The sequence below is a fragment of the Denticeps clupeoides genome, chromosome 8 (assembly GCF_900700375.1).
Source record: "Denticeps clupeoides chromosome 8, fDenClu1.1, whole genome shotgun sequence".
NCBI lineage: Eukaryota > Metazoa > Chordata > Actinopteri > Clupeiformes > Denticipitidae > Denticeps > Denticeps clupeoides.
This window is the reverse complement of record NC_041714.1, coordinates 19,292,748-19,317,936: the sequence shown is the minus strand read 5'-3', so window position 1 is coordinate 19,317,936 and position 25,189 is coordinate 19,292,748. Positions and strand designations below refer to the sequence as shown.

The window sequence follows — 25,189 nt, the reverse complement described above, 5'->3', positions numbered from 1 at the left end:
CTATACCATTGCTAAGCTATTGGAGGGGGGGGTGACACAGAGCTAATGATTTCAGGCAGGATACATACATAGTTTGTTCAAGATGAAAATAGAGTTGGTATGCGTAAATACATCTTAAAGAAAATGAAGCCAATTTGACGTGAGCTCATTGTTGTTTGTGTAATTCATTCGCCGGTATTTCGTATTTGAATTGTGGTACGACCCCGTTCGCGTCTGGCTGAGGACGAATGGCGCGCATGGAGCATCCGCGGAAAATTCAAAATCTCAGCAAAGATGTGAGTTTGCGTGTTTACGTCCAGCGAAAATACGAACAGGCGAGGAATGTTTGCATTGTGCTTTGCGAACCACGCAGAACCGCGTCTAGAACATGTAAAGCGCGAACCTGGCGGCGGACCTGTTGTGTGTTGTGACTGGTAAAAACGCGTCGAGTTGTCTGTTGTGTATGTTGTCTGAAAGAAACGCGTTACAGGTGGCAGATTCATCGTTAAAACATTCGTTGAAAAACTTTTAATTGTACATATATGTCTAAATGAGAAACGCAAAGGCCGACGCTTAGTAAAAACAAAAGAAAGAACAGTTTAATTCGAGTCTATCTGCGGTATCTCATCAAATCAACGAAACAGCGCCCCCTTGGGAAAGTAATGGGAAGTGATTGTCGTTGTGAGACACTGCAGCACAGCGCACGGTGACACAACGAAATGTGTCCTCTGCATTTAACCATCACCCTTGGTGAGCAGTGGGCAGCCATGAAAGGTGTCCGGGAGCAGTGGCACCTTGTCGGTTCTGATTACGGGTCCGCTTCCTTACCCGCTAGGCCACCACTGACAACTTCAGTTGTAAATCAGTTGTAAATTCAGTTGTGTAAAAAAAAAAAAAAAATCAACTGGGGCAGTAGTGGCCTAGCAGTTAAGGAAGCGGCCCCGTAATCAGAAGGTTGCTGGTTCGAATCTCGATCTGCAAAGGTTGCCACTGAGCAAAGCACCGTCCCCACACACTGCTCCCTGGGCGCCTGTCATGGCTGCCCACTGCTCACCAAGGGTGATGGTTAAAGGCAGAGGATACATTTTGTTGTGTCACTGTGTGCTGTGCTGTGTATCACAATGGCAATCACTTCACTTTATACTGCCCCCAGCTGTCACAAGATATGACGGTTACAGAATATTATGTGACGCCTGTTTAGGAGCGGCTGGCCCTGGAGACGCGGGTGCGGGACGGGGCCTACAAGCTGCTGGTCGCCAGCTCCAAGCCAGAACAGGTCCTCAGCGCCTCCAAGAACCTCGTCACCTGCAACAGCCGCATCAGGGCCTACATGAGCGAGGCCGAGCGGCCGCAGGAGGGTCGCGGGCCGAGCAGGAGGTGTGTAGACCGGGCGTCCCCAGAGAGCAGCAGTGGGGACCAAGCTCCTTGTAAAGGGAAGGTGGCCTTGTCTGGACTACGGATCCCGCTGATGTGGAAGGACACAGACCACTTCAGCAACAAAGGAAGTGAGGGAATTTCACATAAATCCTGCATGTCTCCTTTTATTACCTAATGTTGTTGAAAGACACTTTCACTTTTTATAATATTCTGGTTCCTTATTGTAACATTTGACCATTTTGAAGATTGGTGGCAAAGTGACCATGAAGCGCTCTTGTCTTCCAGGCTCCCGCCGTGTTGCTTTGTTCTGTCTGATGAAGATCGGCTCTGAAGTTTTCGATACGGAGATGGTTGTTGTGGACCGCTTGATGACTGATGTCTGCTTCGATGGCACAACAGTTTTGTAAGTCTTTACTTTAAAAAATTTTTTTTTTTTTTTAAGGAAGAATAATCCAGGGTTCCTACTTTCATTTAAAAAGAGACAAGAGAACTTTTCATTTAAATTGATTAACACATAAATGTATAATGAAGTACATAGTTCCTGTAAGACTGCACAAGAAACGTCTTTCTACGTTTACAATTACAACGTTTAAAGTGTATAGCGTTAGTGCAGCGCTTTAGTATGTTTGCCAGCTTTTGCCAGCTTGAACCACTTCACTTGGTGCCATGTGCGTTGCTTCCATAATCCAGCATGTCCGCAAGGATCTGATCTATGCTGGAACATTAAGTTAACTGGTTGTCATTGTGAAGCACGGCACACGGTGACACTACGAAATGTGTCCTCTGCTTTTAACCACACTTGGTGAGCAGTGGGCGCCATGACAGGCGCCCGGGGAGCAGTGTGTGGGGACGGTGCTTTGCTCATTGGCACCTTGGTGGATCGGGATTCGAACCGGCAACCTTCTGATTACGGGGCCGCTTCCTTAACCGCTAGGCCACCACTGTCCCCACTGGGTACATTTTTACCCGGGTTTGTGTGAACATTGTCATTTAAGTTAAGCTTTTTAGGGTTGTTTAACAAATGTACAACTTGTCTTTTTGAGTTTTTTTTTTTCCACTCACATTTGTACTGAGATTTCAGAGAACATATATGGTCATGAAAAATTTGAGTAAAAGTCATGGAAATTCTTTAGTAAAACTCCTTTTTTCTTTGTTTACTTGCTGACGAGTCATTCATCTTCCCCTATTGTTTTTTGTTTTTGTCGTCTGGTTGTATTGACAGTAATGCAGCAGAGCCTCACTTTGAGCTGAAGTTGGAACTTTACAGCTGTGCGATGGAGGCAGATGCCCCATTGGCCAACACCCCCAAGAAACTCGCAAGGAAGCTGCGCTCGTCTTTCGGCAAAGCATCTGGCAGGACGCTCTGTCCACTGCCGGACACAGAAGACCCCGACGCGTTCCTGCGGTCCCACCCCATACCACAGTAAGGATGAATGCTTCATTTTACACTCACCTCACGCCCAGACTGGTTTTACATGGAGGTTTTCTGCTGCTGTGTCAGGGCGGCCAGATTCTCTCTGCTGGCCTACACCACGCTGGGCATGGCTCAGGCGGAGGGCAGCTTCCAGTCCCATTCGCTCGTCGTCCTGCAGAGCGGTATGTTGTTTGCACCATATCTGCTGCAAGGGGTCGTGGTATTGATATGTTGGTGGATGATAGTTCCTAAATAGCTGACCTTTGACCTGTTTGTTGTTATGTGGGTGATTAGCGGACTTTTCGTCATGGCTGCCTCTCTACGGAAATCTGTGCTGCTCTTTGGCTGCTCAGCCGGACTGTATGACCCGACACATGATGAGCGGCTTCCTCAACCGACAGGTGCCACTTCCTGAATCTTTTAATACTTCTTAATCTATTTTTTTCCATGAGGACATTTCTATTCTGCGTTGTTTTCCCAGGAGAACATTGGAGATGTTTATCGCTGCTGCAGTCTGTACTGTGTGCTGAAGGGCGGGGCTTTGTCCTGCTACTACAGTCCAGAGGAGATTGAGGCCAAAGTGGAGCCGACATTCTCAATTCCCATCAACCAGGTACTGGAGTAACCCATCTCACACATACTTCCACACCAAGGGTTCTCTACTGACCTGTGTGTGTGTGTGTGTGTGTGTGTGTGTGTGTGTGTTACAGGACACTGAAATCCATGTAGTTGACAAAGACACCCAAAGAAGAGGAACCAGTCTGAGTATCACGAACCCGGGCGGCGGAGGGAAGATCTGTCACCTCTTCACCGCAGAGACCCCAGAGTCCATGCAGGAGTGGACCGAGTCCATCTGGCAGCATCTCTACGACCAGAGTTAGTGAGCGAGCGAGTAGGGTTGCCACTGTACTGAAATAAAAAAAACAAACAAACAGAGGATAGATAGATAAACAGATGAAAAAAGGCATTGGGTCCTCCAGGTAGCAGGGGGAGGGCCTGTCCACTGCCTGTTGAAAATTATTATTATTTTTTAATTGTTGGTAGTCCAGAGATTTCCATGAACTGGCCGATGCAAAACTGGAATCGATACCAGTGCTAATTGATATTGAAATCTATACTACACAATGGTAGTAAGTGGGATTTGAACCCGGGTCTTCTGGTTCACAGGCGAGTGTCTTACCCACTAGACTACTACGAGCCCCTTTTGAGCCATATTTATAAAAACATGCTTCTTTTTTTGTGCGACAGGTCAGTGGCTGCACTGCTGTCAGAAACTCATGGAGATTGACCTTCATTCACCATGCAAACCACCTCCCTTCCTCACTAAACAAGCTGACTCTGTCTACCACGACCTCAGTAAGTCAGCAGCTGCCCAGTTCACATTTATTTAAGTCCTTCAGTTCCACGTGTTAACAGGAGATCAAACTGTTCCACAGGTATCGGCTCTCCTGGCAAATTTGAGAGTTTGACCGACATAATCCACAACAAAATAGAAGAAACTGGTGGCCGCTTTCTTATTGGCCAAGAGGAAGAAAGAGAGCCTCCCCACTGGGCAGCGTTTTTTGAAGGAGCTCATCCCATCGTTGCGCAGAAGACGGTGATGTCACCAGAAAAGGGGGGGGCCATGTCTAGTGGCAGCAAGAAGCGACGAGCCCCTCCTCCCCCTACTGATAAGATGCCATATGCACCGCCCAAAAGCAGCAGCCAGTCCCCTCGAGAGAAAGAAAACCCCAGTAGAGCTGGACGTTCTCGAATGGGAAGACCTTCACTGGATGCAAAATTCTCCACCATCATCCATCAGCTGCAGAAGACCCACGCCCAGTCATACAGAAGCGCGCCGCTCAGACAGATGGAGCCACCCCAGCAGGCTGCTCAGCCCTCCAGGCCCCAGTCTCTCTCCACGGGACCCCCGCCGGTTCAGGCCCATCCTGTCCCTGCGCCTCGTAGCAAGTTCAGAAAATCCTTCAGAGAGAAGATGAATCCCAAAGCCTGGTGAATGAGCAGCCAGTCAGTGGCTTACCTGACGCCACCAGCACCTCTCTTTATTCAATATTCGTTCTTACTAATGAGCATCAGCTTTTAAGGATCATGAATTGTGCTACGGAATGCCCACCCCAGGACTGTATTACTACTTACCACTATTACCAAAACTCATTGATTTTGCTTTTTTATATTACTATTACTTAAGAACTACTGGTTTACTTTTCTATTTTAATGCACTTTTATTGTAAACTGTTGGGGAAATATTAGACTTCATACCACTGCATGCAACACTTCTTCACTAAATTAGTCACTTTACTGCTAACCATCCAAATTGGATGTATCTGCATGATGTGAACCACTTTTTAATGACCTTGTCTACTTACTGTCAAGTCATTTTTATTTAGTGTTAGGGAAAATGTGAACAAAACAATGCTTTCATTTGCCTTTTGTATATGAAAAGTGTAATTATGTTCTAATTCATTGTCTGATTTAGATCTACTGGAACTGCATGGCATTAAATTATGGGATGGGGAGAAATGATGTATTTCATGTTACAGATTTTGTAATGAATATGTGACTTAGCATTTTCAGTCTATTTTTAATTGTTTGTAGTAGAATGTATAATAGTCGTGAAATTCTATTTTGTAATACATATCTCTGTAAATCTCAGTATTTGTAACAAATAAACATTTGTGTTTAGTTCCTTCACATCTTCCTTATTCTTTAGACTCCTCTTTCGGCTTGGCTTATCCTGGTCGCCACAGCGTCAACAAGGGGTCAGGGGTCGCTGACATGATAGTGAGATGTTGGTGGATGATGAAAAGTGAAAGTGACGTGATTGTCATTGTGAAACGCTTCAGCACAGCACACCGTGGCACAGCGAAATGTGTCCTCTGCTTTAACCTTAGCGAGCAGTGGGCAGCCATGGCAGGCGCCCAGGGATGTATTTGTAGGTTTATTTGAACAGTGAGCGACAATAAACAACAATCCCGAAAAATACATTTCAAATGATTAATTAATTAGCATTTTAATGAAAAATAAATATTTGATCCTTTTTGCAAAATGTGCTTTAGTACCTGGTGACACAACCTTTGTTGGCAGCACAGAAGTCAGAAGATTTTTATCTTGTCATGTGAAAAGCTGTGACTTGTATCTTGTTGTGTAAAAAGCTGTGAATTCCATGTTTCCGTGTAAAAGGTTGTGGTTTTTATCCTGTCGTGAAAAGCTGAGTATTGTATGTTGTCGTGTAAAAAGTTGTGGTTTTTATCCTGTCATGTGAAAAGCTGAGTATTGTATGTTGTCGTGTAAAAAGCTGTGAAAAGTTGTGGTTTTTATCCTGTCATGTGAAAAGCTGAGTATTGTATGTTGTCGTGTAAAAAGTTGTGGTTTTTATCCTGTCATGTGAAAAGCTGAGTATTGTATGTTGTCGTGTAAAAAGTTGTGGTTTTTATCCTGTCATGTGAAAACCTGAGTATTGTATGTTGTCGTGTAAAAAGCTGTGAAAAGTTGTGGTTTTTATCCTGTCATGTGAAAAGCTGAGTATTGTATGTTGTCGTGTAAAAAGTTGTGGTTTTTATCCTGTCATGTGAAAAGCTGAGTATTGTATGTTGTCGTGTAAAAAGTTGTGGTTTTTATCCTGTCATGTGAAAACCTGAGTATTGTATGTTGTCGTGTAAAAAACTGTAAAAAGTTGTGGTTTTTATCCTGTCATGTGAAAAGCTGAGTATTGTATGTTGTCGTGTAAAAAACTGTAAAAAGTTGTGGTTTTTATCCTGTCATGTGAAAAGCTGAGTATTGTATGTTGTCGTGTAAAAAGCTGTAAAAAAGTTGTGTTTTTTATCCTGTCATGTGAAAAGCTGTGAAAAGTTGTGTTTTTTATCCTGTCATGTGAAAACCTGAGTATTGTATGTTGTCGTGTAAAAAGCTGTAAAAAGTTGTGGTTTTTATCCTGTCATGTGAAAATCTGAGTATTGTATGTTGTCCTGTAAAAAGCTGTGAAAAGTTGTGGGTTTTATCCTGTCATGTGAAAAGCTGTGAAAAGTTGTGTTTTTTATCCTGTCATGTGAAAAGCTGAGTATTGTATGTTGTCGTGTAAAAAGCTGTAAAAAAGTTGTGTTTTTTATCCTGTCATGTGAAAAGCTGTGAAAAGTTGTGTTTTTTATCCTGTCATGTGAAAAGCTGAGTATTGTATGTTGTCGTGTAAAAAGCTGTGAAAAGTTGTGGTTTTTATCCTGTCATGTGAAAAGCTGAGTATTGTATGTTGTCGTGTAAAAACCTGTAAAAAAGTTGCGGGTTTTATCCTGTCATATGAAAACCTGAGTATTGTATGTTGTCGTGTAAAAAGCTGTGAAAAGTTGTGGTTTTTATCCTGTCATGTGAAAACCTGAGTATTGTATGTTGTCGTGTAAAAAGCTGTAAAAAAGTTGCGGTTTTTATCCTGTCATGTGAAAAGCTGTGAATTGTATGTTGTCCTGTAAAAAGCTGTAAAAAGTTGTGGTTTTTATCCTGTCATGTGAAAAGCTGTGAAAAGTTGTGGGTTTTATCCTGTCATGTGAAAAGCTGTGAAAAGTTGTGTTTTTTATCCTGTCATGTGAAAAGCTGAGTATTGTATGTTGTCGTGTAAAAAGCTGTAAAAAAGTTGTGTTTTTTATCCTGTCATGTGAAAAGCTGTGAAAAGTTGTGTTTTTTATCCTGTCATGTGAAAAGCTGAGTATTGTATGTTGTCGTGTAAAAACCTGTAAAAAAGTTGCGGGTTTTATCCTGTCATATGAAAACCTGAGTATTGTATGTTGTCGTGTAAAAAGCTGTGAAAAGTTGTGGTTTTTATCCTGTCATGTGAAAACCTGAGTATTGTATGTTGTCGTGTAAAAAGCTGTAAAAAAGTTGCGGTTTTTATCCTGTCATGTGAAAAGCTGTGAATTGTATGTTGTCCTGTAAAAAGTATTGTATCATGAAAAGTTCACCGCTGTATCGCGTTGTGTGACATTTCGAGAATTAAATCGTGTCACGTGGAAAGGTAAGAATTGTTTTTTTTCTTGTCGTGTTGTGTGAAAACTGGCGCGGATTGTAATTCACTTTCGTAAAATCCTTTTAAAATGAAGTTTGATTTGCTGTATTTCTAGTTCGGTTCTGCTCGACGTCGGAAGGGAGCGGAGCCGCGAATTCGACTCGTTGGAAGTCCGCGAGGAGCGCGGATCCGGGGAATCTCGCAGAGACATGAGCCGTGAGCCCCGTCGCCAGGGCAGGAGCGCAGCTCGACTCTGAGTCGAGCGGTCCCGGGAAGCCGCGCCATGGCCGCCCTGCAGACAGAGCCGACATTCAGCGGCGAGCGGACTGCGGACGCCGCCGCGCCGCTTTCAGAGGCGGTAGCCGACCCGGTCTGGACCGAGGAACGGTTCCCTGTAGACCGCAAGAAACTGGAGCTCCTGCTTTTAGGTAACGTGAAGTTCGGTGTTTTGGGTGTTTGTTTCGGGGCTGCGCCGAGAGATTCGACGCTTGGTGGAGGTTTTTCCTCCTGCTTTCTGTGTCAACAGCGAGTGTGAAAGTTTCACAGCTCCGTAAAGGCCTTGAGGGAACAGTTTTGCGCAAACTAAGTCGCGGACTCCCATACATCCTCATCTCCTTCTCTGTAGACCAGGTCTGGGCATCAGAGATGTCATTCTGAAACGAGCAGAGGTTATAACAGTGCTCCCAGCACATCCTTAAACCCGCTTCTGCCCTGCCTGCCCCCTCCACCTCTCCAGGGTCTCCTCCACCTTCCCACTCTCGCTGCAGATCACAATGTCATCAGCACACATCCTAGTCCACCGGGACTCCTGTCTAGTCTCGTCTGTCAGCCTGTCCATCGCTGTAGAAAGCAAGGAGACCCACTTCCACGGCTTAAATGTGAATATTAAATGTGAACGAAAAGTGATTTATGGTGCGATGCTGGTGGTCTCCCAACACGATACACGCCCACTTCCTCGGTTTGAATTCCCGTCTTGACTTCGCCTTGGTTCCGTCGCACACATGTGGAAAACATTTGTCGATTAGCTGTAGAAGCTCGCACCAGAGTCTCCATTAAAAATCAACAAACGCTCCGGAAAGTTGTGTCTCTGTTTGAAAGCTCGAGTCTCCCGGTCTTTATAACTGGAGAGTACAAATATTTCACGTCCAGAACCAGATGAAGGGAATTAATTGTGTGTGTGTGTGTGTGTGTGTGTGTGTGTGTGTGTGTGTGTGTATGAAGTCAGCCTCAGTCAGAAGCTGGACTCCAGTGCTTCTTGCACCACACATTCTTAACTGTACACCAAGCTAGGACCGCTCGTCCCGTGTGTGTGTATAATGTATATACAATTATTGGCAGGGGTGAATGTGTTCATGGTCCTGTTTGATTTTTATTGTTTAAAAGCTGATATCTAATCTACACTTTAGCAGGTTCCTGGAAATCATCCTCATGATAATTCTCTGTTTTTAAAGCAGCCAGCAAGGACGGGACCAGTGGAGGAGAGGATTTCATTCAGAAGGTAAGTGTGTGTGTGTGTGTGTGTGTGTGTGTGTGTGTGTGTGTGTGTGTGTGCGCACATTTGTGTGTCACCTACCAGGGGAGCACATGACACCAGGGTACACTATGAGAAGAAGTGATGTTTTGCTGGGAAAGCTGGGTCCTTCATTCATGAAGACAAACATTGTTACAATCCATGTCCACCCCTTCATTGAGGCAGTATTCAATTCTCTTCTATAATATAAAAAATGCCCATAAATGTGTAGAGGTGTCCAAACGTTTGACTGAAGTGTACATGTCTCGTTATTGAATAGAAAGCTAAATATTGGGCAGCAATATATTTTTTACTATAGTTTCAGTAGTATCTTCACTAGTAGTACTCTGTGTATTCAGAGACAGTCAGACACCGGAAACAATCTGTAGAAGAGTCAATATTTTGTTAAAAGTGTCAGGTGCATTCTGTGTTTGTGTGTGTGTGTGTGTGTGTGTGTGTGTGTGTGTGTGTGTGTGTGTAATAATCAGGGAGAATGTAATATATATATATATATATACACACAAGTGTGTAAGATTTGCTTTGATCATTTAAGGTGATGGGTGAGACCAACACACACATTTCTTGGCCGTCCAAACTGAAGATAGGATCAAAGTCAAAAAAAGGTATGTGTGTGTGTATGTGCACATAATCAATTGATTGATTTGGGAGATTGACAAGGACAAATCTGTCCAGTTTCCGTCACCACGTTGCAGGTTCCCATGTTATACAAGAAAACAGATTCACTTCCTGCATCTACAGCATGAAATTCATGATCTCTTCTTTCGCTGTTCTGTCTTTCTCTGTTTACATTTTTGCCATTTACCAGACACACTTATCCAAAGCACCTTACAATGAGGAGACAAAAAATTATTTAGTAAATGTAACATTAAAATATGTTGTAAACATGATTTAGTAAAGTAAATTTCAGTTGATTATTGAGAATATACTGTATTCTTTCACATTGACTGGAAGTGAATGAATTGAAAACCTGAAATCAATTTAATCATGTTTGACCACCACTGGAAACGGAAAAACAACCAAGAAGTGTCATTGGATAAGATAGGGCAGGTTAATTTATGTATGCCCACCTAATGGGGATGAACTAAACAAGGACGTTGATGTGAGCACGTACCATTTAGGTAATTGCTAGTTTGGTTGATGGGATGGTGACTGCGCTGGAAATATCAAGATAGATTGATTGATTTTGAGCGCTCCCTGCTGGTCACCATTAGTAAAATGCTTGCTTGTGTAAAACCTCTGTTCTCACTCTTCATATACTAATGTAAGTTATTTATTAAAATAAGACATCCTCACGACAGTAGAAGCTAATTGTAACACATACAGTAGGATTACTTAATTAAATCTAAATCTATAGGCATTAATAAATCAATTTGACATTACAGTTGAAATGCACACCCTAAAAGTGATTAAATTGCGTTGACTACACGATAAATTGGTATTTAGAAACTGAATATTATGTAAACTCAACATGAACAATCTTACATGAATTAAATATTTAGCTTTGAAGATTAACAATTAATTGAGAAAAAGAGAAACATTTATGTCAGTTCACCATATCCTGATCATGTGGGACCGATGTACACAATCATATAAAGTTAATTCAAATTTTTTTTAGTGTGCTAACATCTGCGTAATAATGAAAATGTATATTTCTGGATTACGGGACAGTGGGTCGCCAAACTGCCACTGAGGTGCCACTGAGCAAAGCACCTTCCCCACACACTGCTCCCCGGGCACTTGTCATGGCTGCCCACTGCTCACTCAGGGTGATGGGTTAAATGCAGAGGACAAATTTCACTGTGTGCACCGTGTGCTGTGCTGCTGTGTATCACATGTGACAATCACTTCACTTGACTCTTCTCTCTCTTGGAGAATGGGTGGTGGAATGACCTAATAACCTTTCTTTTTAGGAAATATATATATTTTTAGAAAAGAGTTTGGTTAATGCTATTTACAGATCAGGTCCTAGTGACCAAATGAGGGATTTCTATAACAAACATTTTAAAGAACTTATGCAAGGTGTCTGGACAAGATCGTAAATAATATATGATATATAACCACATATAACCTTAACATGGAAATCTTCTGACAAACAGGGTTATGCACACACATACACACACATACACACACACGTTACCATGCTAGAATTTATGTGGAACTGTTATGGAACACAAACCCCCAAACTTATTTTCTCTTTCACACTCACTCTAAATGGTTTCCATAAGTTGGAACCTGAGAGAACTCTGACATGCCCTCAGTCAGGGTCAGGGAGTTTCCCCCCGGTTTATAATTATCATTTACTATTTAGTGCTTTTATTATTATTAAAGGCCCCTGACATAATTATTTTTGCTTTTTATATAGGTCTTATTGGCCTCCTGATGCTATGTACTGTACTGTACTATACTATACGAGGACTAGAGCGGCCTATAGAAGTAAGGGGGCAGTTGTGGAAATGACCTTATCAACACCATTCACCGACCACAATCTTTGGCGCAGTCAGGAAGTCTTGTCTGCATTCTTGCAGAAAAAAATAAATGAACCCACAAATTAACAAAAAAAATACATTTGTGCTCATTTGTGGGTTCATCACTGGGAAACTGCAATGCTTTGCACGTTCAGGATCCATGGTGGTCGGCGGAGATAATGTTTTAGGGGAGGGGTGGGAAATTCTTAGGAATTGGATGTAACTTTTCCCCTTATGACGTCATAAGGGAACAAACTCCAGATCCGACCATCTGAGCTGCCGCTATCTGAATGACAAAGCAGAATGACCAAAGCACTCTTTACACATCACCATTTCTAGCTACTTCAGGACCCTAGACAGGCTAGGGGAACTCGTATTAATGTTAATATGGGGGACCCTTAAGTTATTTCTTTTTGCTGCTCTCAGATCCTCACGTTAAGATCAGTGGTACGTGGGAGCAGGTGAAGGAGGCCAAAGAAAAGATCATGTCTGTCCTCGACACGAAGGTGAGATGGTCCCAGTTACAGTCAGTCAGACATGCATACACATGCGCACACACACCAGTGGTACTGAGAATGAAGTTACTGTTTCTCTGGACCACCAGATCAGTCAGAGATGGAGAGAGTTGGATGGTGGCACTGGTGTTAAATGTGGTGCTAAGACATTTTTCTCTCTCTCTCTTTTTTTTTGACAGAGTAACAGGGTCACTCTGAAGATGGACGTGTCCCACACAGAGCACTCATATGTCATTGGGAAGGGTGGGAACAACATCAGGCAGGTGATTGAGGAGACTGCCTGCCACGTCCATTTTCCTGACTCCAACCGCAACAACCAGGCAGAGAAGAGCAACCAGGTGAAGAACTCAAATCACCATTCATGCACTTATCTGAAGGCAACAGATGATCCTAAACTCCCCTTCTCTCCTCTGCCAGGTGTCCATCGCCGGCCAGGTGGAAGGAGTGGAGGCCGCCAGGCTGAAAATCCGGGTAGGAGATTCTCCTTTTTCCAGGCTAGGTTTGTACTTTAGTAGTAGTAAAAGTACTTTAGTAGGACTTTTAGCAGTTCAAGGCCGTGAGTGGGAGGAATAAATAAGAAGGAACCTTGAGGGGAATCGAGGCTTAAGAGAGGGATCCCATCCTCCTCTTGTCATCACTGGATTACTACATTTTCTAGTTTCTACATTTTCTCCTCCTTTAATTTTAGAGACGCCACAGCTGCTGTAGGGTGGGGTTCTTAATTCTCTTCTGTTGGGTTCTGAAGAGGAACCCTCTGATGCTGTGGGTGGTTGTTGGTTTCAATAATTTTGGCAGAAATTCCATAGACAAAGAGCATCCTGGTTAGTATATTTTGCTAAGCAAACCTGTCAGATTTCAGTGTGGACGTGCTTTTATTTAACTTCTCAAGGACCAAAGTTGTTATAACTCTTTGAAAACTGTTATCATGGCAGAAATAAAAAATGATAAGATATAAAAAAATTTATATCTTCAGATATAAAAATATGATAAAATGAATGTGGGTGTGTATTACACTCCCTTTTATCTCTCTTCTTTACATTTTTAGATTTCATTAATTAATGAGAGGATAGTCAATCACTGGTCCGTCACTGGTTTAGCTGGGCCAGTGCTGATTTAGTAATCGATGACCCTGAAACCAATATATGGAGCTGAAAATTATTCACACACATGCTCCGATACAGAAATATCTGTTCCCTTCATAATAACAGTGCTGAGTAAGGAGCCTGATACCTTGTGACTAGAGAGCCTTACTTGTTCGTCTTCAGGAGCTGTTGCCTCTGGTTCTGATGTTCGAGGTCCCCCCCCTGGTGCAGACGGACCCAAATTCTCCCACGGTGCAGCGCATCTGTCAGACCTACAACGTCTCTGTCTCGTTTAGGCCTCCCTCACGTCTCTACAGAGTTACTGCGGTGGTGCGTGGCTCCCAAAGAAACGTGGACGCCATCCAGGTAAGTGTTCCACACATCTCACCTTTCCAGTTTGTTCCATCTGGATATATTGTGGTCTGATAATCCGTCTCTGTACACATGTGTGTGAGATAGAGAGGTACAGCGGTGCTTCTGGAACACCTGACTGGCTCCATGGCGAGTACGGTGGCGGTTCGCACTCAGCTGGACGTCGGCCCCCCGCACCACCTCTTCATGATTGGACGAAGTGCAAAGAACATCAGCCTGCAAACCGGAGCTCAGATCCACTTCCCTGTACCCAGCATCTCTCACAGGAAGTCCAGTGTGTACATTGAGGGCCGCATCCAGGCTGTGTGTCTTGCCCGGCAGCAACTTATGGTGCGAGAGTGTGTGGAAGTGAGCGAGTGATGAGCGAATGACTGTGAATGCCTGATTCAGTTGCTGATTCAGTCAGCTGATTTCATGTACAGAAGCTGATTTTTATATCCATGGCAGACGCCCTTATCCAGAGCGTCTTACAAATAGTACTTGCAGAAACAGTCCCCCTGCAGACACTCAGGGCTAATTGTCATTCTCAGGGACACAATAGTAGTCAGTGGGGCTTTAACATCTGGTTTATAGGCAGGTGTCTAACCCACTGGGCTACCACCGTGCAATCATTACATGCTGCCACCTTTCTTACCTGGGACCCCTGGGATACGAACCCAGGATCTCCTGTTTACGAGACAGGCACTTTAAACAAGAAAGGCAGGGAGGGAGATGGGTAGATTGATTGATTGTTACTTTAAATTAACCTGGTATTATCACATTATATTTCTGTCTCTCACACTCAACTACAGAGAATTCCGTATTTAATCCGAATTGTGTGTGTGTAACAGGGCTGTCTGCCACTGGTGTTGATATTTGATGTGATGGACGATGTGGAGCCTCAGTGCATCAATGTTCTGCGGGAACAGCTAGATGTCTTCGTCACCATCAAATCCAAACCCAGACAATCCAGCAAGGTAATACCGCACAATACACAGTACTAACGTACATCTTACAAACCCAGCCCTGCACTCTGACGTCCCCACACACTGAGACAAGCAAATTAAAATACACCCACCCGTACAAGCTGAGACATGTGGATTAAAACGCACCCACCCATTCACACTCACTACACACATGCACACTGAGAAGTGCATATTACAGCACGCCTTTCCATACACATTCACTACACACGTCCTGACACGTACACAATGACACATGCATATTAAAAAAACGTAAGGTTATGCATATATCCTCAGTTCCCTGAGGAAGAGGAACAAGGTACAACACAAGAAGTATGGGATAACCATGTCTCTGCGTGCCCAGTGGAAGACTCCTTTAATCACTTCTATAGGCAGGAGATGGGACCACAGGGGTAGGGTCATCTACCCCTTTTAGTTCAGAACCGCTCTTCGCCGAGCTAAGCAGCGCCAGGGCAAGGAAACAACATAGTGTTGTATCTCGTTCCTCTTCCTCAGGAAACACTGGTTATATTCATAACCTGATGTTCGTTTCAGTCGATTCACTCGGTACTCGGTATTGGACATAAAAACAAATTCCAGTGGTATCGAAACAGAGGAAGATGTGGAGGACTAAGAAAAGTGCGCTGCACAGATATCCCCACTGACACTCCCTAAAGAAAAGCCCTGGAGGTGGACACAGCTCTGGTAGAGTGTGCCCCACCCCCTTCCGGGCAGGACTATAAGGCAAGGAGATATATGTATATAATGACGAAGCGTCAACGTTTTAATATTGTTATTAATATTATGCAGGTGCGTTTTAACACTTCTCATGTCCAAAACTGGAAGCGAACTGCTGTATCTCTTTTTCCCTTTCTCACTCTTTCTGGGTGGGGGTTTTATTGTGAGGCGTGCTGCCCTGTCTCCTGCCTCCTGTGATATAAAGGTGTGTTCAGTTGGGCACACAGAGGCGTGGTTATCCCATGTTGTATCGAGTGAATCGAAGGAGAACGGTGCAGTTCGCTCATAAACACACCCAGCCATACACAATTCCTCCTTTCCTTTTCAGACAGCCATTGTGAGGAGTGTGGAGAGAAACGCTGTCAACATGTACGTGGCCCGGAAGATTCTTCTGGGTCTGCAGAAATGTGGTGGTACCTCTAATGGCCACACCTCCAGCTCCAATAACCACACTCCCTCTCCGACCGCTCTCATCTCTCCTGTTGACTCTGACATCCTGGCCTCGGCTGGCCTGGGGCTAAGCACTCTGGGTAATTTCTTCTGCTTGTTCTAGTGGTGTAGCAGCTTTATGTTCGTTTTCCTGGTGCAGTGATCTGCTGTTCAGCTGACCAAAACCAGTACAGCCTAATGCTCCGGCCTGTAATTAACCAGTCCTTTTTTAAAGGCAGACAGGGCTTTTCCTGCATTGAGCCATGAAACGTAATTCCATCTCTGACCAGTCCTTTTGTGATCAGCTAAAACTCATCAGACACAACATGTACATGAGCGAGTTTTCCTGCTCATTGGAGAAAATTTCAACAAAAAGTTCAACAAATGACAGTGGTGCGAGAACAAGGCTGTTGGGTGCCGCACTGTGCAGATAAAGTTCTGCTGTACTCAGATCAGGCCGCCACAGTCACTACTGGTACTACTTCTGAAGATCACCAAGCAACATCATTATGATATGATCGATTATGTTCTGCACTGCGTCGGTGCAATATCACCCACATCTGCATCGCGATGCATAAATTATACGATTAGTTTCAACACCCCTAATTTTGACCATTCCTGGAGTGGAGGAACACAGTTCCTCAGTGAAAAGCTCTTCTCAGCTCATGTGAAGTAGGATTTTTTTGGACATTTTGTGATCTGAACCTGGATTAATGGGTTCAGTGAATGAATCATGAGCAAAATGTGTTCTGATTAAATGCTTGTCCTCCTCATCTCCTCAGGACTCTTGAGTCCAGGAACAGCAGCAGGTCTGAATTGCCCCACACTGAACTCAACCCCAAATGTGTCCAACGCCTCCGTCAGGCCCCCAACCTCCAGTCCTTCCCTGTGGAGCAGAACACTGTCTGGTACACAGTGTAGGTAGTGATGAGAGGATGTCTTCTAATGGATGTTCATCTCAATAAATATATAACCCTATCATGGTTCATATATCCCACTACTTTGTTTTATTTTTCTATACAATGATTATCCATGTCTGTCTCTCAGATTTTTCTTCTGCTCTGATGCGCCACCCAGAGGCCAGTCTGTTGTTGTCTGGTGCTCAGTTGTATGGGCAGGACACCTCCTCTCCTTCCCCTGAGCTCACCAACAGCCACGCCCCGGTAACTTTCCATTCACAACACGAAAACGTGATTTTTATCCTAGAAGCGTTGTACCGATGTACTGGACATGAAATGTAACCATATGTTTCATTTTAATGTTCTGTCTGTCTTGATTTTGTGTTTGTGTGTTGTAGCATGCTGGATCAGTGTACCGACGGTTGTCTTCTGCTTCATTGGCTGATGTGGCCCTCAGTCCTGCCCACTGTGACCCTGCCCAGCCAGCTGATGTACTGTCCAGAAAACCTGGCTCTGATGAGGGTATGCTAACAGACAGTGGGTGAAATAATGCACTATATATGTCTCTTACTCAAACCAAACCTACCAGGGGCAGTGGTGGCCTAGTGGTTAAGGAAGCGGCCCCATAATCAGAAGGTTGCTGGTTCGAATCCTGATCCGCCAAGGTGCCACTGAGTTGCCACTGAGAAAGGACCGTCCCCACACACTGCTCCCCGGGCGCCTGTCATGGCTGCCCACTGCTCACTCAGGGTGATGGGATAAATGCAGAGGACAAATTTTACTGTATGCACCGTGTGCTGTGCTGCTGTGTATCACATGTGACAATCACTTCACTTTTTACCAAGATAGAGTCTGATCATTTCTCTGTAAGTAGGCAAATTTACTAAACTGTATAGACACACAGTTATGCACATAATGTTAAGGACACAGGCATTATACAGCATAAGTACTGCGAATGTGGCATTTTCCCTTTCTAGGGTCGGACACCTTTGTTGAAGTGGGGATGCCCAGAAGCCCCTCTCATTCGGCCAATGGGAGCGAGCTGAAGCAGATGCTGGTTTCCTGTAAAATGTCGTCGCAGAAGCGTCCATCTGTCAAACTCCAGTAGTACGTCACCCACCAGCAGAGAGACTGAAATCTGGCCATGGGCACCCTGCTCTAGTCCTGCAGATTCGTTTTTTTATGAGTCACAAAACCTACTTTACAAAATACGTGTCATCAACATCACAGTCTTCAGAGGCCTTGGCAGGACGACTGCCATTGTCTGCCCAACTGTTATAACCCCAATTCCTCTGGATGTTGTGTAAGACATAAATAAAAACAGAATGCAATGATTTGCAAATCCCTATCATATTGAAATTGAATCCAATATAAAGATTTGTATTGGAATTGTATTGCTGTGTACATCACCTTTCGTTTTAACAACACTCAGTAAGCTAATTGTTGAAGCTGTGTAGGTGGGATTCTTTTCCGTTCTTGCTTGATGTGCAATTTCAGTTGCGCAACAGTCTAGTTCTATTTTGCGCTTCATAATGCGCCACACATTTTCAATGGGAGACAGGTATGAACTGGAGGCAGTCCAGTCTAGTACCTGCACTCTGTTACTACGAATGTGGCTTCGCATCGTCTTGCCGAAATAAGCAGGGACGCCCCTGAAAAAGGACGCTGCTTGGATGGCAGCAAATCTTGCTCCAAAACCTGTATGTACCTTTCAGTATGAATGGTGCCTGGACAGATGTGCAAGTTACCCATGCCATGGACACTAACACACACCCATACCATCCTTTTCCTCTTTGACCCGGAGGATACAACGCCCATGATTTCCAAAAGCCATTTGAAATGTGAACTCGTCAGGCCACCTCAGGTGAGCTCGGGCCCACAGAAACCGGCGGTGTTGATATATGGCTTTTGCTTTGCATGGTAGAGCTTTAACTTGCACTGTGTTACAGACCGCATTAACTGGCAATGGTTTTCTGATGTATTCCGGAGCCCACGTGGTAACATCCCTTACAGAATGATGTCTGTTTTTAATGCAGTGCCGTCTGAGTGATCGTGTGTCGTGGGCAACTTTGTCGTCTACGTGCAGTGATTTCTCCAGATTCTCTGAATCTTTTCATTACATTATGGTCTGTAGATGATGAAATCTCTAGATTGCTTGCAATTGTACATTGAGAAACATTGTTCTTAAACTGCTGGACTATTTACCCACACAGATGGTCACAAACACAGTGTTAAAACAAAAGATTAGCAAAAAAACTATTAAATGAGTCCATTTGAATATTAGATATCTTGACATTTTAGAGTACTTTATTGAATATAGGTTGATTCTGTTTTTGTTTTACACAACATCCTAGCTTCATTGGAATTGGGGTTGTATGTACATAAGTACATAATGCTAAAACTATTAACAGCTATGTGTGTGTGTGTAGTTCAGAATGCATGCTGTCAGAAGTTGACTCTGGTGTATCAGAGACCCCTGTGGCGGACAAACGGGCACCTGGCAGTGAGCGGGCAGCGGAGCGGGCAGCACAGCAGAACTGTGAGAGGATCAAAGTGGTACCACAGACTCCAGTACAGGTACCAGCACACAAAATACACGAACGCACAGGTAACAACACCAGATGGCACCACTACAAAATCCCACCAGTACCAACACCAGACTGGCACCAGACTACATAAACGCACCAATACTACCACCAGACTGGCACCACACTACGCACACACACCGGTACCAACACCAGACTTGAACCGGTTCACAAACCAACACCAGTGGCACCAGACTACACAAAAGCACCAACAGATGAGCAGTCTCTCATTGTAACTTCTTGTGTGTTTAGATGTTTGATTACGAGCAGAAGAAGCTGCTGGAGACCAAAGGTGAGCTGAGACTCTGTCTGGTATTGGCTTTTTTTCAGATATGGGCATTTGCACTCAGTGTGTGTGTGTGTTTGTGTGTGTTAGCAATGCTGAAGAAACCAGTGGTGACTGAAGTGCGGACGCCAGCTAGCACATGGAGTGGGTTGGGTTTTTCGAAATCCATGCCAGCAGAGACCATCAAGGAGCTTTGGCGAGCCAATCATGTCACATACAAACCCAGTGTGAGCACAATGTACAAGGTGTGTGCACACTCGCAGCATCCTGGGCGTGTAGACGCACCCGTAGCCCACTGGGCGCGTGGACGCACCCGCAGCCCACTGGGCGCGTAGACGCACTCGCAGCCCACTGGGCGCGTGGACGCACCCGCAGCCCACTGGGCCCCAGGAGACACTCAGGGTGAAGTAAGCGGGGTTTGTACACCCAGTATTAGGGTGGTAGTAGCCAAGTGGGTAACACACTCATATATGAACCAGAAGACCCAGGTTCAAATCCCACTTACTACCATTGTGTCCCTGAGCAAGACACTTAACCCTTAGTGTGTCCAGGAGGGGACTGTCCCTGTAACTACTGACTGTAAGTCGCTCTGTTTAAGGGTGTCTGATAATTGCTGTAAATGTACCTGGGACTTTCTAGGTGAGTGTCTTACCTTCTTGACTACTACCATGTGATTGCTTTTAGAATCTCTGGGTGGTCTCAGGTACTCGGAGACGTTAGACTGTGGTGGTGTTATTTATGGTACTGGGATCTTTTTGAATTGAACTCTTCTTACTTGCTTGGTTGGTGTTGCAGGGCTCTACTCTCTCACTGTCTCGCTCAGGAAGTCAGGAAAGTGTGGAAAATGGCAGTTACTCTGACAGCTGGCGGGAGCATGGCAAGACCTCCCCAGCATCCCTCATCAGCTCTATGAGGAAGCAGAACAAAGCTGGTGGGTACTGATGGAACCTTCATCCTGGTCTTCTAAACACCTATATGAATCTGAAGGGATTATATGAACACTGAGCTCATGGATACAAATAGATTTCCTGAAAAATATTGACTATAACTGTGTTGTGATTTTGTTCTGATTGATTGTGTGTGTGCATGTGCTACAGAAGAACTGTACCTGAGCAGCAATAATTATATGGACTGCATCTCATCAGTGAGCAGCAGCAGCAGGTTCTCTCTGAGCTCATCACTGAAGATCTCTGATCTTCAGGTGCTCTTCAGCACGCTAGGTCTGGGAAAATACACAGACATCTTCCGGCAGCAGGAGGTCAGTCTGTTGGTCCATCCCTCTATCCATTAGCCTCATTCAATTTATGTTCAAGCAGTGACGATGAGCATCCATAAACGTTCCACAGATCGACCTGCAGATGTTTCTCAGCCTCACTGACCAGGATCTGAAGGAGCTTGGCATCACAACCTTTGGTGCACGGAGGAAAATGCTGCTTGCCATCTCAGGTGTGTATGACTGTGTTGATAGTGGCACCTTAACCAATGTCACCATGTACTGAATGTCAGCAGTGATCGTCCCTTAATCTTCCTGTTAATATTTTTTCTTTCTCTCGCTCTCTATCTCTGCCTCCTTCTCAACAACATGAAGAACTAAATAAAAATCAGTGGAAACTCTTTGATCCACTCAACAGTCCTTCATCCATCCTGGAGGGTGGGGCCAGTGGGCGTGGTGAGTTACATGCAGCCTGTCCCTGCCCCCTGAACATCTCACCCCCACCAGCTCTGCCTGTCTGGGACTGTGGCAAGCCATAAGTGCCAAAAGCGAGACTCTCTGAAGTTCTAAAGGATGGTGTAGAGCCAACCAACATGAAAGTCTCTTATGTGCACTCTGCCTGGGCTTTTTACTCGTATGTTAGCTGCTCCTGGGCAGCTCGTTCAGTGTTAGAAGTGTTATGATTTTTGTATTTTTCTCAGCAAAGGGTTGTAGTGCCAGAGGCTAAAGTAAGCACTTTATAATCAGAGACCAGTGTTCTTGTATATTTTGAGTTTTTTTTTTTTTTATTTGTTTTTCATAGAACTGTCTGTACCAGGTTTTTGTTTTATTCAAATTTTTTTTTCTAGTTTTATTATCAAATCTTGGTTTACAGGTTGTTTTCTCTTTTACATGCAGTGTCATTTTTTTGTTGTTTACAATGTTTGTATTATTTTATGTTTTGTTTTTTTTATATTACATGTTTCTTTAATGGTCATTTGTCAGTAAAGGGCAGCAGAGACAGAAGATATAAATGAAGATGAAAGATGCAAAAACTACATATGAAAATAATGAATCTGGATTGTGAATATAGATATTTTACTTATGTTCAAATTTATGTTTTAGCATGTCATGAAAGGTACGCTTTCACGAGTGCTCTACAAACATCTCCCATGGCACATTTGGCTTAGTCTGTTGTTATAAATCAGTGATGTCCAGGTGGACGTTACCAGAACATTTTGATCAATGCAAATTCCTTTAATATTTTAATCTATATCCTGCAAAGACTGCTTAGCTCTGTGATCCAAACTGGAAAAGATTTATCTTCAGTTTACAGCTAACTGTGTTGCTCTGGCAGTTGCAGCATGTGTCCTGCTGCTAGTTACAAAGGGAACATATTTTGACCAAAGGGATCCTTCCTGTCCAGTTGAAGAGATCTGGTTTTGTGTTTAATTCAGTCACAGATTACATGTGTATGGGTTTTTGACATATTATATGGTTCCTACGCATTCAGCTGTGTTCTTCTGGTCACTGTTGCATCTCTTGTTCTCCTGGCCTTTTAACTTGGCCGAGCAGGAAGCAGGGAGTTATTAGGAACCACAATGAAGGAACGACTCGTGGCTGGAGTTCTCTGCCTGCCCTCTCCAGTGTTCTCCGCACTGTGCTGCTCGGTTCGGAATAGTGGGATTCTTTCTGTAAAACTGGGTTCTGCAGAAAAATTGTGCTTGAGCATTCAGTGAACCAAAACGTTCTGTACTAAAGTGTTTGCTACACAAAAATAAAGAGAATGCAAATGACATTGTGACTTCATTCAGGTGCTTGTGGGACAGTCATCTTCACAGTGGCAGTAGTGGCCTAGCGGATAAGGAAGTGGACTCATAATTGAAACGTGTTGTGTCACCGTGTGCTGTCATCCCTATTTGATCAATTGTCCCACCCCATGCAGGAGACTCTGATGGCACTGAGCAGTTCAGTTGAACTATCTATGATGTGGGAAGGAAAGATTCAGAAGGTCCTCCTGTTGTCAGACTTTTCTTATTATATACGTCAGCACACTTACGACTTACAATCAGTAGCTACAGGGACAGTCCCCCCTGGAGCAACTTAGGGTTAAGTGTCTTGCTCAGGGACACAATGGTAGTAAGTGGAATTTGAACCTGGGTCTTCGAGTGTGTTAAAAGATTACTTAATCTTAAACACAGAAGTCTCGTGATGATTATGATGATGATGTTTTCTCAAAAAAGGTTACTTTATTGGCAACTGAACTTGTTATGGATCCTTGACTGTTTTGCCCTCCCATTCCAGAAGGCTTTCTCAAGTCTGACTGACTGGTCTGAGAAGCAGGTTTATAAACCCGGTAGAATCCTGAAGTACCAACTGTACTGCCTGGTACAATTACATTACAACACAGTTCTTCCAACTGTACCCCGGCGGTTTCAAAGTCGTTCACACTCTGGCTCAGGTGGTCTCATTAACATACATGAAAGCCAGGGAGAAGGACAACTTACACGTGACCACCAACTACCACCTTCAGGGCTCCACAGGGTTTATAATCCTGCTTCAGATTTGAGAAGGCCCTCAGGAATGTCAAACATCCATAACAAGTCCAGTCGCCAGTGAAATAACCTTTTTTGAGATAACCACGTCCTGTATGACTGAGAACCTTCACAGATATGATGATGGTTTTGTACTCCTTAGACAGAAGTCCCATTTCAACGGAATCGCTGCATATTGTAAAAATGCTTCCATCCTTCCTGCTGTCAGGAACCCTCTTTGATGATGACGATGACATGAATCTCATGCAACTCCAGGCTTTATAACATTTGAGTTCTGTACTCTATTCTGCAGAACCTTCTACCTTTATGTTGACCAAAATGAGAATTCTTGTAATAATCACAGGGTCCGGGTCCTGCTGGTTTTCTGTGGTCAGTTCAACATTATTAGTCAGTTTTTAACCAATGACTCTTAATGTATTTTGTTTATTATATAATCATTATTACAAGCAGGTTTATAGAACTCCATCGATGAGCAATTAAGAGCTGTGTGTGTGTGTGTGTGTGTGTGTGTGTGTGTGTGTGTGTGCTGGTGGTTTTACTTGACTGTGGTTTTAAAAGAACACTAGGTCATGATGTCAGCATCAACACTAGCAGATAATTCTGTTTTATATAAATACAAAGAACCAGTTATTCCTCTGGTTCTTGGTATTGGCCAATTTTCTGAAAGTGAAGGGATTGCAGCACAGTACATGGTGACACAACAAAATGTGTCCTCCTCTGCATTTAACCATCTCCCTTAGTGAGCAGTGGGCAGCCATGGGTGATGGTTAAAAGCAGAGGACACATTTTGTTGTGTGCACTGTGTCCTGTGACATTTCAACACAAAGAGTACTTTGAGCATATCAGGTACGTCCTGTGGACCTTTGTTGTATTTTATTCACTCGGTTCAGTCTGTTTAAAATCCGTCTCTTGTCCATCTGTCGGAGAGGTGCAGGGTGGGCAGAAGCTGAGATCAGTGAAAGACAACAGTGGAAGCTATGATTCTCCCATCAGCAGAAAGCTTGCGGGAATCTTCTTCAACTGCATCACAGAGTTCAACACAGGCCAGCCCCCCCAGGACTCACCCTATGGCTGCTCCTGCTACATGGTGGCCGCCCAGACTCGGCTGACCTCCCCCACACATGCCTCTACTTTGCGTATTTGTACTGCATGTACACTACGTTATCCTGGTGCTGCGTAGCTCGCTGGGGGAACTTTTCTGCCAGGAGAGCCTTCCAGAGCTCACTTTGGCCAAAAACCATTTCTTGACAGGTGTGGAGATGAAAGATGGATGTCTCGAGTTCCAACATGCGCAGGATGAGATTCTGGAGGTGATCTACACTGACCCTGTGCAGCTGGCATGGGGTACCATGGGTGAGATTAGAAGGCATCAATTCATGAGCCTGTCCACTATAAATGCCAATAAGGATCCTAGCGGCAAAACCTGCAACATATGCGTGGACCTTTAACATTCAGATTCACCAAACAACGCTCTGAGCTACACACCCACCCCTCATTACTCTACTCTTACTGACTATGTCTCACAGACCAGTTAGCATCTGTGGAAATCAAATGAACAGTGAGTTTTCATGATGTTCTCGTGGTATCCTAACTGTTCCTCTATTTTTTTGAGGGCTAATGGATTCTAAACAGGACCAGTGCAGAAGCTCTAAGATGTCAATCTGAAACATGACGAGTGAAATAGCTATCGTACTGCTACTGAGATAATCTTCTTTATAATGAACATCGGTCACTAACAATGTACAACATGTATGGACAGTAGAAGGAATATTTACATATTAGTAGTCTTGAGTAGTAACTAAACCGAGTTGCGGGTAGTGAGTCGTAGCTGGACCGAGT

The 25,189-nt window shown here is 44.0% G+C and overlaps 2 protein-coding genes and 1 pseudogene across 9 annotated transcripts; all 3 read left to right on the top strand.

Annotated features, from left to right (window-relative positions):
• The first annotated feature begins 117 nt into the window (after window positions 1-117).
• On the top strand, window positions 118-5,038 carry rtkn2 (rhotekin 2). Its single transcript, XM_028989786.1, has 10 exons — window positions 118-275; window positions 1,181-1,484; window positions 1,642-1,759; window positions 2,579-2,779; window positions 2,858-2,952; window positions 3,065-3,171; window positions 3,252-3,383; window positions 3,481-3,646; window positions 4,019-4,126; window positions 4,207-5,038. Exons 1-10 carry the CDS (start codon window positions 228-230, stop codon window positions 4,764-4,766), a joined length of 1,839 nt encoding a protein of 612 aa, XP_028845619.1. The 5' UTR covers window positions 118-227; the 3' UTR covers window positions 4,767-5,038.
• A 2,611-nt stretch (window positions 5,039-7,649) lies between these two features.
• Window positions 7,650-22,591, top strand: LOC114795557 (protein bicaudal C homolog 1-like). 8 transcript variants are annotated; one of them, XM_028988967.1, is made up of 22 exons: window positions 7,650-7,769; window positions 7,876-8,188; window positions 9,212-9,258; window positions 9,824-9,893; window positions 12,183-12,262; window positions 12,451-12,609; window positions 12,689-12,742; window positions 13,537-13,719; window positions 13,813-14,055; window positions 14,556-14,681; window positions 15,733-15,934; window positions 16,616-16,750; window positions 16,881-16,996; window positions 17,131-17,254; window positions 17,710-17,839; window positions 19,162-19,309; window positions 19,570-19,609; window positions 19,694-19,848; window positions 20,399-20,534; window positions 20,701-20,861; window positions 20,950-21,049; window positions 21,192-22,591. In XM_028988967.1, the coding sequence occupies exons 2-22, from the start codon at window positions 8,044-8,046 to the stop codon at window positions 21,353-21,355; spliced, it is 2,718 nt and encodes a 905-aa protein (XP_028844800.1). In that variant the 5' UTR covers window positions 7,650-7,769; window positions 7,876-8,043; the 3' UTR covers window positions 21,356-22,591. The 8 variants fall into 8 exon arrangements, with proteins under 8 accessions (XP_028844800.1, XP_028844801.1, XP_028844803.1 ...); XM_028988968.1 differs by lacking the exon at window positions 7,650-7,769 and having other exon boundaries at window positions 7,804-8,188; window positions 9,215-9,258; XM_028988970.1 differs by lacking the exon at window positions 7,650-7,769 and having other exon boundaries at window positions 7,804-8,188; window positions 13,540-13,719.
• On the top strand, window positions 22,397-24,798 carry LOC114795719 (phytanoyl-CoA hydroxylase-interacting protein-like; annotated as a pseudogene).
• Window positions 24,799-25,189: the final 391 nt, after the last annotated feature.